Source organism: Sinocyclocheilus anshuiensis, unplaced genomic scaffold (assembly GCF_001515605.1).
Source record: "Sinocyclocheilus anshuiensis isolate Anshui unplaced genomic scaffold, SAMN03320099.WGS_v1.1 scaffold706, whole genome shotgun sequence".
In the NCBI taxonomy this organism is placed as follows: Eukaryota; Metazoa; Chordata; class Actinopteri; order Cypriniformes; family Cyprinidae; genus Sinocyclocheilus; species Sinocyclocheilus anshuiensis.
This window is the reverse complement of record NW_015544162.1, coordinates 223548-242179: the sequence shown is the minus strand read 5'-3', so window position 1 is coordinate 242179 and position 18632 is coordinate 223548. Positions and strand designations below refer to the sequence as shown.

The 18632-nt window shown below is 38.0% G+C and overlaps 1 protein-coding gene across 2 annotated transcripts in view; it reads left to right on the top strand.

Moving 5' to 3' along the window:
- LOC107695632 (rho guanine nucleotide exchange factor 18-like) overlaps window positions 1-18135 on the top strand; it is a 59818-nt gene extending 41683 nt beyond the window's left edge. For both annotated transcript variants that reach the window (XM_016495647.1, XM_016495646.1), the window contains exons 25-30: window positions 807-869; window positions 1129-1176; window positions 3696-4175; window positions 15016-15340; window positions 15427-15540; window positions 15659-18135. In XM_016495647.1, coding sequence (XP_016351133.1) covers window positions 807-869; window positions 1129-1176; window positions 3696-4175; window positions 15016-15340; window positions 15427-15540; window positions 15659-15804 — 1176 coding nt within the window. In that variant the 3' untranslated portion in view covers window positions 15805-18135. The remainder of the gene's footprint in view (window positions 1-806; window positions 870-1128; window positions 1177-3695; window positions 4176-15015; window positions 15341-15426; window positions 15541-15658) is intronic.
- The last annotated feature ends 497 nt before the right edge of the window (window positions 18136-18632 follow it).

Here is an 18632-nt window from a genome sequence, read left to right as displayed (position 1 = left end):
TAACTCTTCCCCCACCAGCGTTTTTGAAAAAATTTGCCAGCCACTGCCAGCATTTTTTGATAATTTTCACTAAAATTTTGTGGCCCCTAAAATATTTTGCTGTCTGAACATGCAATACATCAAAATAAAGAACAGAGCCTCTACTTTAAAAAAAAATATATATATTTTTTTTTTTCTAGCTTCAAGCATTCTTTTTTGTCAACACTTGAATGCAAGTAAGTTTCATAAAAAAATAAGTTTTCAAAAAAATATTGAGCAAAAAGCTGAGAAAATCGCATTTTTATCAAATACTACATCTGGATCATATTCAGTAATATTATCAAAACAAACATGCAGTAGATGGCTTCCATCAGCACTCCCAAAGCTTCACAGTCCTTTACCACTTCCTGGATAACATTTCACTTGGTAACATAAGGCAGTTTTCTGTTGTTGGCTGTTTATTGTTGATGATCGCATTATTTTTCATATGCTTCTGCTTACATATGTGATCGCACGTTTCTGTGTCTTCCTCGCCTGTGTTTTTGATCGGGACATTCTGGACTCATTCAGGAGATGTGTAATAGCGCCCTCGAGTGTATAACAGTGAAAACACGGAAACCCGAAAAAATTCCATGTTTGACAGGGAAAGAGTTAATGTTTGTTGCTATAATTAACTATAAGAAAGTAATGCATTACTCATCTACCATGATAATCTTTGAATAAGTCTTTGAATTATCTTAATTTGGGGCTTTTCTCATGAAACATTGATATGCATGAATAAATCCAAACAACTTTTTTAGTTTTTATTTTAATGTCATCTCTCTCAGGACGAGGCCTCTTCACCTGGCTTGCGCAAAATGTGGTCCACCTGTAAATTTCCAGAGTCAGAGGTAAGAGCGCACATTGGATTGGAATTGAGGCGATTATGTCTCGCTTTGTTTCCCACGAGATAAAAGGCGCATATCATTTCTCACACCCCTCTCAATACATATTTGAAATGGTAACCTTTGCATTCACCGCACCTAATCGGCAGTTAATGCAGCAATACTTCACTTGGCAGGAATGTGGCATTGTGTCTCATGAGAGTAATGTCTCTGAATATTGAATCATCCTGCCAGTAATGTTGCCCTTGTCTTCCTGTTTTTCCAGTTCTATGAGCGAGTGCTGCTGCTGTCCCAGAGGCTGTACAGTTTACAGGTACAACAGAATGACCACACTCATGTCTCACTCATAACGTCAGCCACACGCATCCTGTAATCATGACAGGATCTGCTTTAGAGGAATCTTCCCCTTTCAGGTTCCTCAGGCTGTGGTCATTTGTTTGCTCAGATGTTCACAACATCTGCAAAATTGTGGTTAAACAATAGCTACATATCTTGTGTTCATTAGTCCATTCTTTTATTTTCATTTTCCAAACGTTCTTTTGTTCATTCGCTTGTCTGCTCCTTTTAATTTGTTCTTGTTGCTCCTTCTGTCTTTCATTTGCTGTTGTTCTTTTTTTATTTCATTATTTTGATAATTTTTTTCTTTCTGTCAGTTTCGCTTTTGGGTTCTCATTTGCTCTTATTGGTTCTTTTGATTTTCGTTTGTTCTGTCATTCGTTCTTTCATTCATGCCATTTTCTTTCATTCATTTTAGTTTTTTTGTTCTGTCATTATTTGTTCTGTCGGTCCGTGTACTTTTGCGTCCATTCATTTTTCGTTTTTTAACCATGCCGAAAAAAATGAAAAAAGAACGGTTGTATTTTTAAATGCTATGCTGAAAACCAAAATTGAAATTAGAACCTAGCCTTAATGTACATCTATTTTGACATATTTTTGCCCTGTCCATTGATAGTGACATCCGCATATAAATGCTGCATTTTTATGTGGATGTCACTCCTGAAGCTTTGCAGCATGTAAGCTGCTGTCACTGGTCCTCTTAGCAAAAAAAAACAAAACAAAACTTTTTTAAATTCTAAATGGATTAGCCAAGAAAACGCGCAAAGAGCGCTCCCTTTATAATAATTATAAAGCTGTTTTTCATTTCAGTTTATCGCAATCTCACAAAGTTCCGTTATAATCAATGAAGCTCTACACTGCTCAATGAATCTCTTATTTACATCAAGTTACACTTTGTTTGTTATGAGTGACTGCGCAGCACTGAACACAACTGTCGCGTGGAGTTGGTTCTAGCTTAAACGCTTGGCCACTGCATTCATAACAACAGAAAATGTCAGTGATTGGCTATTGATCAGTGCTGCAAAAACATGTTGAAAATAGAAACCTCCAGAGTTGAAACACAAATATACACTGGAGCATTTGGAAATATACGTTTCGCCAGTATCCTATTTCTACCACTTCAACTAACGTTCTCTTGTTTTCGTTTCCCTCTAGCACTCCTGTACACCTGCCCTGGATACAGTTAATTGCAAAGAAATATCTGAGTATTTCATACATGTTTTCAGGCATGAAAGATCATAAAAAGGTGTTAAGATCATAAAAATATCAAAGCCAAAGGTTTTCATAAAGCAGTAGGTTACTGGTAGCCACATCAGTAGCGCGAGACGGCGCTTATACTGTATAGAGATGCTAATAAGCTAAACATTTAATTTAGCATTTATATACATTATTTTTTTTTTACAAATTTTAATTAAATACAAATTTTGAATAATGAAAATTAGTTTGTATCTTTTTATTCTATTCATCATTGTTTGGACCATTAAAGAAGAAAATGCATTTTTCGTATTTCATGAGTTCAAAAACGGAAAATGAATGGACACAAAGGTACACAGAACCCAGTCTTCAGTCAATTTGTTTCATTTATGCTTTTTACTTTCATTTTTGTTTTATTTTTGTTTTTTAATTCTTTTGTTTGTTCATTTTTGCTCTTTTGCTGTTTTCTTTCAGCCTTTTTTGTTATTTTTTTTTGACACTCTTGTTTTTTCTTTAATTTTTGTTTAGTTTTTTTTTTTCTTTTATTAATTTCCCATTTTGTTTGTTCATTTGCTCTCTCTGTATTTATACTTTACTTTATTTGTTTTTTTCCCCCTGTCTTTCATTTGTTTGTTTTGATGACAGTTCGTTCTTTGGCCGTTCGTTTATTCTTTTGTTTTTGTTTTTCGTTCAGTTGTCCTTTCATTTTCTTTCTTGTATTTTTGTTTTTGTTTGCCATTGTTCTTTTTTCTTTTGTTGTTTTGTTTATTTTCTCTTGTTTGCTTTGTTTTTATTTTTCTGTTTTGTTGTACTCTTTGTCTTTTGATTTTTTCTTTCGTTTGTTTAATTGCTTTCATTGTCTTTCATTGGTTCTTTTGTTTGGTGACAGTCTGTTCTTTCTTTTGGTCTTTTGTTTTTTCTTCTGTCCTTTTAGTTATCCTTTAATTTTCTTTGTTCCATTCTTTTGGTTTTGGTTTAATTCTTTCTGTATTTTATTCTTCATTCACGCTTTTGTTTGTTCTTTTGACCTTTCATTCCTTCTTTTTTGTACTTTTTTCCCTTTCTGTCTGTTGTCCTTTAAGTTGCGTGCTTTCTTTTTTGTGCTTTCATTCTCTTTGCATTGCATTAAATTTACTTTCTTACCAGACACTTTCTTACCAAAGCTCCTTACAATACAGTACACAAATCATGTTTGAGCAAATACAAGGCCAAGCAGCTGAAGCACAAAACTAAGCCTTAGTTATCAGGAAGCTCTTAACAACTATCCAAACATCAAGTCCTTTCTGTCTCCTTCCCCCTCAGGCCATAATCTCTCAGCAGGACAGCCACATCGAGCTCCAGCGGGCCTCTCTCCTCACCGCCGAGCGGGACCGTCCCGGCAGCCGGAACCGTGGCACAGACGTGCTTCTGGAGCAGGAGAAGCAGCGCAACCTGGAGAAGCACCGCGAGGAGCTTGCCAACTTCCAGCGGCTACAGAGCCAGCATCGGCAGGAGCAGGCGCGCTGGGAACGGGAGCGGGAGAAGCAGCGGCGGCAAGAGGAGGTGGCCGAGCAGCGGCTGAAGGAGTGGGAGGAGGAGTGTCGGCGACTGGAGCTGCGTTTGTCCGAGGAGAGGCAGGAACTCGAGAGGCAAAGGCAGACGTATCAGCAAGACCTGGAGAGGCTGAGAGAGTCCACACGTGTTGTTGAGAAAGAGAAAGAGCGATTGGAGCAACAGAGGAAGTTGAAGAAGCACAACACGGTGCCAAATACGACAGCGCTGTATGCACAGGAAGTTGGACAGGTGAGATGCCACCTGACTGTAGTTGTTTCCATATCCCTCGCTTCATTATAATGTAACACTTACTACTGGTCCCCACATGAATCTTTGGTTCTCTTGGATGGCCTCACAGGTTACTAAATAGATCCAAATAATCATACCAATCCAATGGTTGACACAAAAGTAGAATAAATAAATAGGCTAAAATTGTTAATGCCACTTTTTATTGCTCTACAAAAAAAGTTCACTTCATTCAGCATCCAGACGTTTAATTGTTCATTTTTTTCATCATGGTACAAAATTTTGGACCGTTTCGATTCTTTTGAAATCTTTGTCGTACATGTTTTGGGAAAATTTGCACTTGGGTGAATTTGCAGATGTAGGGCTACCGTTTAAAAGTTTTTTTTTTTTTCTCTCTCTCCTGCTCACCAAGGCTGCATTTACTTGATAGAAAACAGTTCTTTTAAATTGTAATAATATTTCACAATATTATGATTTTTACAGTGTTTTTTTATTTTAATACATATTTTTAAATGTAATTTATTCCTGTGATGCAAAGCTGAATTTTCAGCATCACTCCAGTCTTAAGTGTAGGGCTGGGTATCGTTCAAAAATTTTCAATATCGATACTGATACTTCGATACCGGTTCCTGAACGACACTTTTTTCGATACTAATTTTATGAAATCAATTTTAAAAACATTGCATTATCTAAAAAAAAAAAAAACTTTGGCTTTATTTTTCAGCTTGTTGATGTTTATACAGACTCAAAGACTCATCTCCTGAGCCACTGCACAAAGGAACAAAATGTAACCAACACAATAAATCAGTGCTTATAGTTGTAATAAAGCTCAAATAGTCTTCAGTTTACACATTTGTTATTTAAAACGCATAGCTCAGACAGAATCATGATTTCTATTAATTTTCCACTGATTTACTGATGAGCATTAGCAGCTTCCAGCGCTGTCTGCCTGTGTTCTCTCTTCCATGATCGCTGTTCTGACTCAGAGGTAATAACACATTTAATTTCAGCAACATTACATGGCCAAAACACACATTAGACGGCAATCGGAAGTTATTACAAACACTCGATGGGGTTTTAAAATTAGTTTTGAGTAAAATTGTATTTATTGTCTTATGTAGCATGGTGCTACAGTGTGCACGAATGGTCACATAACATGCGCTTTTGGTCGCATAGTATGAATGAATGGACATCTGCATGATTGTAACTCCATGCAGCTCCCGCACTCTCCATTGGAAATGAATGACTTTCGGTCTGTTGTTTGTCAGAGATAGTGGAAAGCCAGCTTGAAACGCAGTGGAAACGCCAGTATGACAAGGATCGTTTTCATTTTAAAACAAAAACGCACCAGTGTAAATGTAGCTTTACATCTAAGGGGGCTGGGACGCATTCACACTACAGCCTCACGTGTGCGCCACATCTCTGAGTGTAACCGGTGACGCGGACCAACTGTGCAGACCGATCGGTGTATTACAGTACCACGAGAGCAATAGAGAGCAGACTGCTCCGTACGCTTTCGAATCGCTCTCGCGGATGTCAAACACTGATCGATTTGTGCCGCGCCGCACTGCGCTGCTTCTAGTCGAGCACACCTAGTGCTGCAGGCTTATTGGCTCACTGACATGATAAGATTAACCCCTTAGGTATCGAAATTTGGTACAGAACGACGAGACGTTTTTCGATACTTGATTGTATCGAGGCAATTTGGTCGGTGCCTAAAAAGTATCGAACTCGATACCCAGCCCTACTTAAGTGTCACATGATCCTTTAGAAATCATTCTAATATGCTGATTTGCTGATCAAGAAGCATTTATTATTATTATTATCAGTGTTGAAAACAGTTGTGTGAGGTCATGTTTTTGTGAAAATAATTTTTCAGGACTCTTTGAAAAATCTATTTATAGCCTCTTAACAATACTTAATGTTTATCTCAGTTTACGTTTTAACTCTGATTATTTTTATTTAAAAAATCAAAACATAAGAAAGATTTCAACACTTATTTTTTTGTGTTAAAATAAGAATATGTGCATCAATGTTTATTTGCATTAATGTTTTCAACACTGACTTCTGAATCAATTCATTGAAATGGACCCTTTGAACTGAATCTCAGAAATGAATAGAACTTTGCCACAATGAATTTAGAAGTCCAGCTCAACTCTATCATTAATATTTGATACATCACCCAGCTATTCAAGGAAATGGGAGCTGGCATACTTGAAATTAGCATGATGTCAACTCTGTGCTCCTTTTTAGTGCCACATGTTATTAAAATTTCTAGGTATAGGTGTGCCAGCTGAGAGCATCTGCCTTTCCCACGCTCTCTTTTCAGCTCCGCTGTACCAGTACAATCAGAGGGAACAATGTGGCACTGTGAGGTTACATAGCAGTGGCTTTGCTAATCTACCTGCCACCCTGCCCTACCTGTTTGCCGATGAGCCTGCCAGATTACCCAGCTAGCTCTCTGGGAAAAAACCAAGACACTCGGACAAGTGTTGTTTGAACAGTATTAACCGGCTCACAAAAAAAAGCCAGTCTCTGTGTAAACAGCGAATAACAAAAGCCACATATTGTGCGATTTCTAGCTCTAAGCAGTACTGAAACCATCCCAGAGATGACAGCACACTAAAAACATTTAGAGAAGAACAACCACGTTTTCTTTAGAAAATAGAAATACTTTGCATTTGGCATTTTTTGCTCATTTGCACACAGTTTGACTGGCTCCATCATCTGTTTTTCATCAAACTCAGGCGTGTTCGTGCTTTCCTTCAATCACGTTAAACTGATTTGAGCGCCGTAGCCTGTCTGTCCATTCACGTGTGCGTACTTGATGACTAACCCTCTTATTTTGACAGATTACTCAGAAAAGGATGTCTAAGGAGCCAGACAAGGCATCTTTCAGCCTTCGTTTAAATGTGCGTGTGGAACTAACAGAAATGGGGAACTTTCCTAATGGCCATAATGCCGTGACGTTAGCGATTTAATAGGCAGTGACCAAGCGAAATGCAAATCAAGCCAGGATCAATCAGCATCAGTGTTAGTCATTTTATAGTATTAAGGAGGAATGTGCATTTAAAGTTTATGGTCTAAAATCAAACAGCCACAGCCGGATGTGTGTTTGCACTGCTGGGTTACAGATGAATATGATTCAGCGCTCGTGGCAAAGCTTTTGATTTTTTTCTACTATTATATAGAATGTAGGGATGTGAGAAATTGTATATTTTCAAAATCAGCTAGTTATTGAATTGTCAAAAGGACAAGATCTTAAGGAAGCGCTATATTGTAATGATTAAGATAATGATTTAAAAAAAAAATTGGTGTAGGATTTACTTTTAAAAACATTTTTCACTCAGAAATTGCTTGTCGTTTCTTTGTAAATACTTGTGAAATTTACAAGTAACACATTGAATTAAACATGAAATTTTCAATCGTGCTTTCTTGTAAAACATACTCCAGTAACCTTTGTTTTACTTACAACTTTGAAAAACATTTTTACAGTGTGCACACCGTTTAAAGAAAAGACTAATTAAAACCTTTTTAAATATATATATTTAAAAATTATGTATATTTCGAAGTTGCAAGAATTATTATTTTTTTAAATACTTGTAATATTTAACATTAAAGCAAAGGAGGTGATAAGTTTTTATAGTACAACTGTAAAATTGCAATACTAATATTTATCATATATTTAAAATCTAATTGTGATTTTTCTGTTAAAATGTGTGATTGATTGCTATTTAAAATGCCGTTTAAAAAAATCTTGAGGTTTTTAGGGCTGCACAGTTTGGCCAAATATTTTGTGATTATCATAAATTATACATTATTATTAAATTATACAAATTATACATTTTTTATACATATAATTATTGCTACTTCTACTAAAAAATAAATATTAAACAAATTTAGAAATAATACAATTTAATACTACTTTAAAATAAAAATTAAGAAATGTTTTGTAGTACAACTAAAAAATTACAGTGTTGTCCAAACCCTAAAATAATGTGATTTGAAATTTTTTTTTATTTTGAAACATTTTTTACTGTATTTTTTAACATTCAACGCAACACTGACAGCACCAGGTGCAATGCAACAGCTAAAGATGTCTTTCTGCATGTGTAGTTTAACAGATCATTACAATTTTTAGATTCTGACATTAATTGTCTAGTCTGTGAATGTGTTAGAAAAGCCCAGCTTTAATGGCTGTAGTACCGGAAATTAATTTGGACATTCAGAAACTGTTACACATTTTAGCATGTTAAACACCCTCTCAGAGACGGTATGTCTGTAATTTATTCCCTTTGTCACCACCACTAAAATCATAAATCTAGATAAGCTCACTATTCAAGCTCAATCAAAAAGCCGACTAGTTGACCATCCTAATCCTTCCCTAGTAAAGTAGGCCAAGAATCACATGATTTTTAACATTTGTATATAGCGTTCTCAAATGTTATAAAGACACAAACAGCCCCTGACAGTAAGCTGCCACAGCTTTGTTGTTCATTGTGTGTACTTAAGGTCATGGAGGCATGTCCAGTCATGCCCGGCCTTGTCAGATTTCCTGTGATCTCGGCTTATCTCAGGTTAGTACGGCTATCAGTACATAGTAACCGTCTGCCCGTGGTGCCAAGCTACAGACCTTATTCAAATACACGCCATATACTGGAGATTTATTATGATGGTGTGCAGAAATGAAAGCATATGCATTTCAATTTGTTTAGAAAGTTCTAGCTTCAAAGAAGTGAATTCATTACGAGCTAAAAAATGTTTTTTACTAAATGCTAGTTGAGAGAAAGAATCAGACTAACAACATAGACGTACGTTATTTGCCAATGTAGTTTTTTACGATTTCACTACAATTTTACGGTTTCCTAATTGGGCCGTTTGTCTTTGTTTAGCATTTCCACCGTTCGCTCGACTAGTTTTATTACATGCTGTATTGTTTTATTATCCATCTCACTGTCAGCTTTAATGTCAGATATATTGGGGGTTGTTTGACCTGTTCTTTTGTTACTGCCTTAGTCACTTCCGTATGTTAAACCATGGCTCAACTCTTAAGATAACGTCGAATTTTGGTCTTTCATGTGCTCCTCTCTTTCTCTCTCTCTCTCATTCATATACGCTCAACTTTGACCTCTAGTTCCAAAGAAAGAACAACTTTTTATGGCCGAGTATATTTTACCTTTGAAAGATTTATATTCCACATTCCTGTTTCCAGGGAGTCTGTATTTGTGATGCTTCGTCGTGAGGTAAAAACGCCCAAAACAACCCTTCAGAAACAGGTATTTAGCACCATGATTTAAGAGCCACGTTTTCAGCAGCGAGCCCTTCCAACCAGCCCGTGCACAGCAAATGTATATTTGCTCGAAGTATCCAGGGAAGTCTTGAGTTGGGAAATCCGCAACGTATAATTACCTGCCAGCACCCTTTCATTAATACCAGCGCTGGAATTCGGCCAATCTTAATTGTTTATGTGATGTCAGTCAAGTCTTTGTGCCGAAAATCTTGCACACCCCTCGCATTTTTAACGCTCTGGAAACCTTATATTTACTGAAGGCACCTTAAGGACTGGAAACAATGGAGCATCTGTGCTGGGATCTCAGCGTTTGGGAAAAGTACTCGTGCTCCACAAAGGCCATGCTGTGTGATGGTTCAAGAGGATGTCGCCCCGGGCCAGTCGGAGAAGTTCAGCCTTTTCCGACCTCTAGATCAGTGTTTCCCAATCCTGTTCCAACACTACACATTTTGGATGTCTTCCTTATCTGACCGATCCATTTCAGGTGTTGGAGTCTCTACTAATTGAGCTGCTAAGTTGATTCAGTTGTGTTTGATTAGGTGGAGTTTGAAAATATGTAGGTTGGGAAACACTGCTGATGATTGAGGATCCCAGAAGAACATATCCCAATGTTTGAATGTTCTCCTTAACCTTTTTTTGTAGAATGATGGAAATTAGAGGGTGCAATTATGACCTGAAGAAGCATAATGAACAGATTCAGAAGTGTAGCTCTAGTTTCCATTACATCTGCTTTGAGGTGTGGAAGAGTTTGAAAATGTGTAGTGTTGAGGTGTGTCCAGAAACAGTGTTGGGAAACACTGCTCTATATCAGTGGTTCCCACGTTCCTGAAGCCCATTTTAAGTCTTTGAGTGATGACCTGAATCAGGTGTTTAATTTAAGGGGTCCTGTTATGCCCTTTTACAAAATTTTGAATTGGTTTTTGGGGTGTACTATTATAGGTTTTGATTGATTTTGATGGATCACTCTTAATTGTTCACATATTTTACATTATTGCAGCACCTCTCTTCCCAGTCTGCCTCAAACATCCTGTTTACTTACTGTTTCTGTGAAACCCCTCCTTCCGAAATACGAAATGTGTTCTGATTGGTTAGCTGGCCCAGTGTGTTGTGATTGGTGAACCGCTTGGAGCGTGTTCCGGAAATGTAACACCACTTACCATAATTTCATCTGCTTAGCTGTAAATATTTACAATGCCATACAATGCCCATTTTGCCATACAAATTTGAGTCCGATTCATACCCTGGGTGCATCTCAATCAGCTCGCTAGTTCAGCAGTCAGGGCACTGATCAGGGAGTCGGTCATTTTAAGGGCTGTCTCAATCGCAAAATCCTTCCAGTGCACTGGAACGTTCGCTCCCTGAAAAATCCCACAATGCACCACAAAAGCTAGGGAGCATCGATGCCCATTATGCTCCCTTACTGGAAATTACATTACATTTCTGAAGCACGAAACATAAACCACACGAACCAACTCGATAAATATAATGACACGTGAAAGACGATTTGAAAAGACAAACCATTTTTAACCATATTTCAGCATAAACACATCGCTAGTGAACACATCTAGTTAACATTTATAATTTATAAGATTCTGCTGAAATGTTGTAAGGACATGTAACAGAACATGTTTAAAGAGAATAAAAAATAATATAAAAAAAAAAATTGGTCCTGTCTGTTGTTGATTAATACAAGTGGTGACATTTTACAATGTTGTCCATTGACGTTGTACGTAATTATGCCGCCTTAAACGGATACCGCCCAGCACTAGCTCCGGTTGTATTGTAAACAGCGGCGTCGTTAATATCGCTTATCAGTTTGAGCCCGATTGAGAAGCAGAGGATATTATTGAAGAGGATCGTGCAGAACCTGTTCAAACACGGCTTTAGGCGTGGGCCTATGTTTTTTATTTGTTGTTCTCATATTTTTAGATATGCTGTTATTTGTAAATTCTACTACTTATGTTAGCTTTTGTATAACGCTTCTCATAGCTATGTGAAAATAAGTGTATAAATGAACAGAACTGAGCTGATGATCTGAATGAGAGAGAGAGAGGCTGAGCAGGCGACGCGAGGAACAGTATTAAGAACCGCTGCTTTAGAACATTGATTTTGAAACTTGTGAATCCATTAGAATCGTTAGAAGACAGAATCGCGATTCATATATGAATAGATTTTTACGTGCACCTCTAGTTTTCTCTTCCTCTTCTCTAAAGCAGCGCAGCATGGCCTCGCCCCCTTTGCTGCCTTTTCCTGAGGGCGGGGTTTATCTGGGTTTGTGATGTCACGAACCCGGGATGTAACTCGTTGTAGTCCCTACCAGCCGTTTTTGTAGGCATTAAACTGCCAGAATTTTAAAAGATGACATCTCCGTTTGCATTGAACTTTCAGCTTCATAACTTTGCAGATATTGTTTATGCTCAAACAGCAACATTACACACTAACTAACGTTAAAAAAGTGAAATCGCAATCAACCACCCCTTTAAATTGAGTAATCACTGTCCCAATGTGCACTGAGCCAGGAAACTTACCAGTGACCGGATTCGTGTACACAATATACGGATTTAGGAGTTAGGGAGCTGATTGAGACTCACCCCATGTGAATGTTTATGAACAAGAGGATCATGCAGAACCTTTGCAAACACAAATTTAAGGGGTTTTGGAACCGAGGTGGAAGAAACAGCATCTCTTCGACATGGCAACAACGCGCTACTACAGCAGCTCCTCTGTCTTCTCTAGCGCAGCTCAACCAGGCATTGCCCGTGGGTGGGGATTATTTAAATTAGTGACATTGTGACTTCACACTATCCGTAAGAAGCGCACTGTAGTCCGAACAAACTGTTTGTTTTAATTCTTGAAACATTTTTTACCACGGCTCTTGATGATTGAGGATCCCAGAAGAACACCTCCCAGTGTTTAGATGTTCTCCTTAACCACATTTTTTTTGTGAAATTATGGAAATTAGTGGGTGTAATTGTGACTTGCAGAAGCATAATGTACAGATTGAGGAGGGTGGCGCTAGTTTCAATTCCATCGTTGAGGCGTGGAGAAAATTGGCCATTTTTACAGCTTTAAGTACTGTAGATGTTATAAACACTTATATGATTATCCAATCTTTTCCATGAACTAAGGGTGTTGGTAACTTCACGGTTAATTATTTGAACTCCTTGCGTACATTTTTAAGGTTCGCTCCTTGGTGCATCCCAAAAATTGCATAATCACCCTTGGGCCCTTGAGCAAGACTTGCTTGCACCAGGTGGACTTTCCCTCCGAACAGTGTACAGTATGTCCTTTGGATGAAAAGTTTTGTGAGGGAGGCTGCTCACTAACTGTTAGCTGCTGATGTGCATTAATAATCTTTACCTCATGCCTAACTTAGTCCTTTGATGTGGAGCTGTCTTCAATTTGTGATACATTTTATGCCTGTGTTGACAAAGTGTGCTCGAGCGCATCAAACGTCTTTGTTCTGCACGCAAAGCAGCTTTGTCCTGTAAATCCCAAAGTCTTCTGGATTTCCTACACAGCACATTATCTCGGCATTTCCTGCATGCCATGCTCAAAAATGGAAGTTGATCTTCAGAAGCGGAGTAAAAAAAAAAGTAATTTAAATGCAGAAGGTACATCTTAACAAACTTTTTGGCCCATAATATGTCATTTAGGCTTTATTAATTTGAAAGATGCATTCATCCAAAGTAATTTACAAGTAATGAACAACATGAATAGCAAGTGATTTAACGCAACAATATTGTCTATGTTGTTTGAAGTTCTGCAGTTGGTACAATTGGTAGTCATTAATAAATCCATTTTACATACATTGTGTCATTGAGGTAGTGCTGGGCGGTATACCGGTTCATACCGAATACCGGTGTTTATTTTTGTTATGATATTAATTTTTAAAATACCGCAATACTGGTGTATGTCGCTTAAACAACGTTCGGAAAGCGACACTGTTTGAAAGGGGTCCCTTTTCACTGTTGCATTGTCCTTTTCACTGTTGCACTGTGGTGAGGGAACAGCTGTATGTGTTACTAAGCGTGAATGTTCCTTAACTGAAGCTGTAGAACTAATAGAACGTGATGACACAGAAGAACTCATCCACAATATCCACATTGACCGCCACAAATATCCACCGCCCCCTGCCATCAGCTCCCACGTCTCACACACACGAGTGAGACTTTAGCGCTAGGTTTAGCAACTTTCAGAGCCTTTTTCCATAGAATATTCATACTGACAAACCTAGCGACTTTTTTGGATAAACCTTAGTTATGATTCAGTTGGAAGATTTCGCTAGTGCTGTCCCGCGAACGCGAGGTCTGACTTTTCCGTAGAAGTGTCACCTCTCTCGGTGTCTGTTCTGTGCAGTGAGCGGCAGAGAAGCAGCGCATTCAGTTGGCCGCACAGCAGCCGACTCGTCAATAAATGAGTACAAAACAGCGTTTCCATGCAATATCACATGCACTTTTTTGTTCGTTGTTTTTTTTGTTTGTTGCTCAGACGCAGGCAGTGCGCTGCATGAGACAAAAAAATAATATAGCCAAAACAACCGCATAGCCGCTCTTTAGTGTAGATGCATGTTGATTTTATCAGACGATGCCGCGATTATAAATGAGAGTGACTCCTGGTTAACATGTATTAAAAGGGGTCGTGTTTAGTCACTATTTAGTGTGGTATTTTTTGACAATATTCACTCATCATGACAGTAAAATAGGGCATTCTAAGTCAATATACTGCAGTATTTACTCTCAATCAGTAGAAAATATGGTTAACACCCGGTCATACATGAAAAAAATAATACCGTCATGTACCGTGAAACCGGTATAGTTTTGAAAAATACCGTGATATAAATGTTTGGTCATACCGCCCAGCACTACATTGAGGTATGTGCAACAAATTACGTGAAAATGGTTTCCTGTACGATTTAGATCTGTCTCACGGACAGAACAAATTTCAGTGTAAATAAAGGCATTCTTGCATAAATTCAAAAAATATAAATGGTTCAGAAATCCGTTCTTTTATAATTTGTCGTATTTGATTCTGTTGTGGTCCACTCTCATATAAATTGTTGCATTTGGTTCAACATTTGTAAAGCTATTATTGGGTAAATTGCTGTTGCATTCAATTCAGTTTTTCGTGAATCTGTTGTTTATATTTTCCATGTTCAACTCAACTGTTCGTAAATCCATTCTTGCGCAAGTTGCGACATTTAGTCAAATTGTCAAATCCATTTTTGCTGAAGTTGTTGCAATAAATTCAGTTGTTCATAAATCTGTCATTGTGTACATTATATTGTTGCGTTCAAGTTAAATGTTTGTAAAAACGTTTTTGCAAATGATTGCAGTCAGTTGTTCGTAAATCCATTTTTGCATGAATTGTTGCATTTATTTCAGTTTTTCATAAATCTGCTGTGTATATCGTTGCGTTCAACTCAGTTGTTCGCAGATACATTTCGTAAATCCATCCATCACATACGTCAGTCCCGGTAGTGTTTCATTAATGATTGGATGGAGACATTCACCACATGTGGTGCTAACATTTGCATTTCGCTTTGTGTTTTAGCTTTCCAGTTCCTCCAGCTTTAACGGTGAGCTGCTGCTCGGCGGAGCTGGGGACCAGACACTTCCTCAAAAGTCGCACCTGCGGGCCTCTCTCTCCGCATCCCCCGCCGACTACCCGGAGCGTCCTGAAGTCCATTCGCGCCGCGAGAGCTCCTGCAGCACCCTACCGGCCAAGACGGAGGTTCCCATCCATCTCATCAGCACCACAAACCAGCTGCACAAGCAGGGCAGCGTCCAGCAGCAGATACCGACCAAACTCGCCGCCTTCAGCAAAGGCAAGGAGAAGAGTGGGAAGGGCAAGAGTTCACACCGCACCGACAGTTGGGGTTAGTACTGGTCCGTTTGCGACCAACAAAAGACGTTCCTTGGGAGCGAATTTGCTGATTCCTAAATCCATCTTCGCTTTTTGTAGCTTCTGTTGACATGAAGCAGATGCTGCCCATCAAGCTGTCATCGAGGGATTCGGACGGAGGTCACAAAGCACGCCGGCCCATCAGCCCCCACCAACCTCAACATTCGCACTCAGGTAAGACAAACAACCGCACCCGACATTCCCGGCCGAGCCTGAACGAGCCGTATCCCGCTGTATAAACAGTCATTAGGCCCAGCTGACAGGCCTGTTGTTTGGTTTGCTCACCCTGCAGATTCCCTCAGCCCTCCAGACATGCATACGGACGCCCAGTCTAGCCTCGCGCCTGCCATTCTCAAAACCCACAACCAGACCTCCCAGCCCACCCTCCAGTACACTGTTAGCGACGAAGCCGCCAAGGAGGACGTTATCTTTTTCTGAGGTGTCCAATGGGATGCAAAGACATTGCGTTAACGTTTCGGACGATATTTTACTTAAGGCACACGTTTTAATCCTCCTAGTCTTAACAACTAACAAGTTTTATTGAAGCCTGTAAATTTACGACAAAGAAAAATGTGTTTTAGTTTATACGAAAAAAGGCTCTGTGTTTGTCCAGAAAACCCAAAGACTTTGACGGACAGCTTCAGGTGAAGGACATTTCTGTAGCACGAGCTCCGAAAGGGCGATATGAAGGATGAATGGATGTTTTTAGGTTGCTTATTGTTGTGGTGAGCAATCTTGCACAGCGGCAATGTCCCATTTCATTTCAGACTCAGTATTTGGGACGACTGTTTTCTGTTGGATTTGTTCAGTTTCATTTTTTGGGTCACTCTGGAACATTACTGCTTATGGAAAATGGCATACGTTGACATTTTGAAATTTAAGTCAGTTTTGACTGCACACTGTGTAAACTTTGCTGGATTTCAACTTGGATTATTTGATTTCACAAAAGCCAACTCTATTTCAATTGCCATTTTATTCATGTGGTACATCTTTTTAGAGATTTCTTCCAAATGTTCACAAAAAAATAATATTAAGCAGCGGACATGAAGAGAATCCAAGGTTTTATTAACCGTTATTCTGTTTTTAATTTATACGTTAGTAGATCTTCCAAATGATAGCGATTGATCTGAGTATTTTGAGATTACTCAAATAGAAATCAGACGATGGATACAAATGTCTTAAATTTAAGACATGACTTGGCTAAAATACGAACGACTGAATGTCCAGGTCGTTATTTACCCTGAAAAATCTGTTACTGTATTACAGTAATGAGAATTAGGTTTGTTTGTTTTGTTTTATTGCATTACGATATTGAGAACTTTTAGGAGGAAAGGTTTCATTTCAAAATTTAAATAATCCTAAAATAGCTTTTACTGTCTTTCTTTAGAGAAAAAAAAATAAAATATGACATTAATGTACACAGTTCCATTTAAGATTAGTGCCAAATATATTTAAATATTGTGGTAGATGTATACACAGTTTTTATTTTTTGTTTGTTTTTAACAAACTCAACTTAGTTTCCTTTCCTAGTTATTTCCACATTCAAGAAGAAAAGCTTTGTTTTAATCTTGTTTCCTTTAAACACATTTCACATTTTTGCATTTCCTCCATTCTTATGACTCGCATTCATTTCATTCCATGTCTAAATTAAGTCGCTAAAGTTGTCAAGCATTTCCTCTGTTCTCAAGCTGAACACACAAACAGCGTGTGTGATGTAATACTTTGGATTTCAGAGTAATGCCACCAAAGACTAGGATTTAAACCACTCCGTTTCTAAATCTAACCCATGAGCTGTGAATATAACGTATCTCTGATGTCCGTTTCCTGCGGCCATGTGACTTATATGTATATGTTGTACATAGTTTCCTTTTAACATAGATGAGATGTAGATATTTTGCAAGGATGTCTTATGGCCACTGAAATTACAGATGGATCATTTGGGTATAATTTGTTCGTTTCATTTTGTAAGCACTTTTTTTGAAAAATTTATTCTATAGTCATTGAGTGTTTTTCAGTTCAAAAACAACCCATAATGCATTGCTTTTGGATAACCTTTGGATTCACCTATTCCACTTGACGGAAGAAGTATTTTTGATGTTATGTTTATAAAAACGGCTTGATTTGATATTCATCCTACATTTTGAGTTTCTAGGTCCAATGCTTTTCCGTGGTGCAAGTGAAGGGATATTTTCACACTGTAGCAGATCGGTTTTGACTCTCAATGATGTGTAAATAAATGTCACATGATGTTGATGATCTAATAATGAAGTTAGTGACTAAATGCTGTTTGTCTTACTCCTTTAGCTGCAGCGCACTTTATCTCAGAATGAATTGTTTTCTTTGATTTGTTCAACTGTGAGTTTAAAAAAAAAAAAACATCATGTCGCTTTAAATTGTCACTTGATCCGGCCGGCATTCATTGTGACTGTAGCTTCTTGGTGTCTGTGATGGTACGACATAGTTGTATGACGTTATTCCTATGTGAAGAGTATTTCTTGTCAAATATTGCTGTCAAATTGTGTCTAAAAACTATGATTTTTCTGTTTCCAGTTACACTAGCCACTTTTCAGTACCAGCGAACTTTAAGGGGGACCTCGAGTGTTAATATTTCTGATGTTTTGTGTCTTAAGTTTTTAGCACGCAAGGCCAGTTTTTTTTCTACCACAGCATTGTACTCACCCTACCGAAGAAAAATAGAAAAACTTGTGAACACTTAAAACTGCTGCCTTTAGAGACATTATAGTAATAAAATATGTGGGGAAAAATCTGACTCTGAGTCTTTACTCTTATTCAAACCTCTGTGTATGGAAAAAAAAAAAAAAACTTTTGAAGAGCACACTTCATAGAATACTGTATCCCACAATGCAATGTGCCCAACCTGACCTTCCGTTTCCTGTGCGACAAATGAACAGTAAGTAATCAAGTGCAATGTCGAACGTATTTTTTGACTCCTTATTTGCAAAACCTACAATATTTTTACGCAAAATTAAAAATGGAAACTAACAGTTTCATGTGCGAAATAACTTGGAGGCCACTCAGTTGATTAAACATAATATAACAAGGTCATGTGACAAAAATGTGGAATAATGCTTTTTTAAATGTTTACAAATGCATAATGTACACTTTTAACCATATTTTCCAGAATATGAGTCGCATTTTTTATCGTCTGAAATGAACGGACTAATAAATTACGTTTGTTTCATACTGATACTGTATATCTGTCTGTATATCTGTCTGAAGGGGGAAGTCGTGGCCTAATGGTTAGA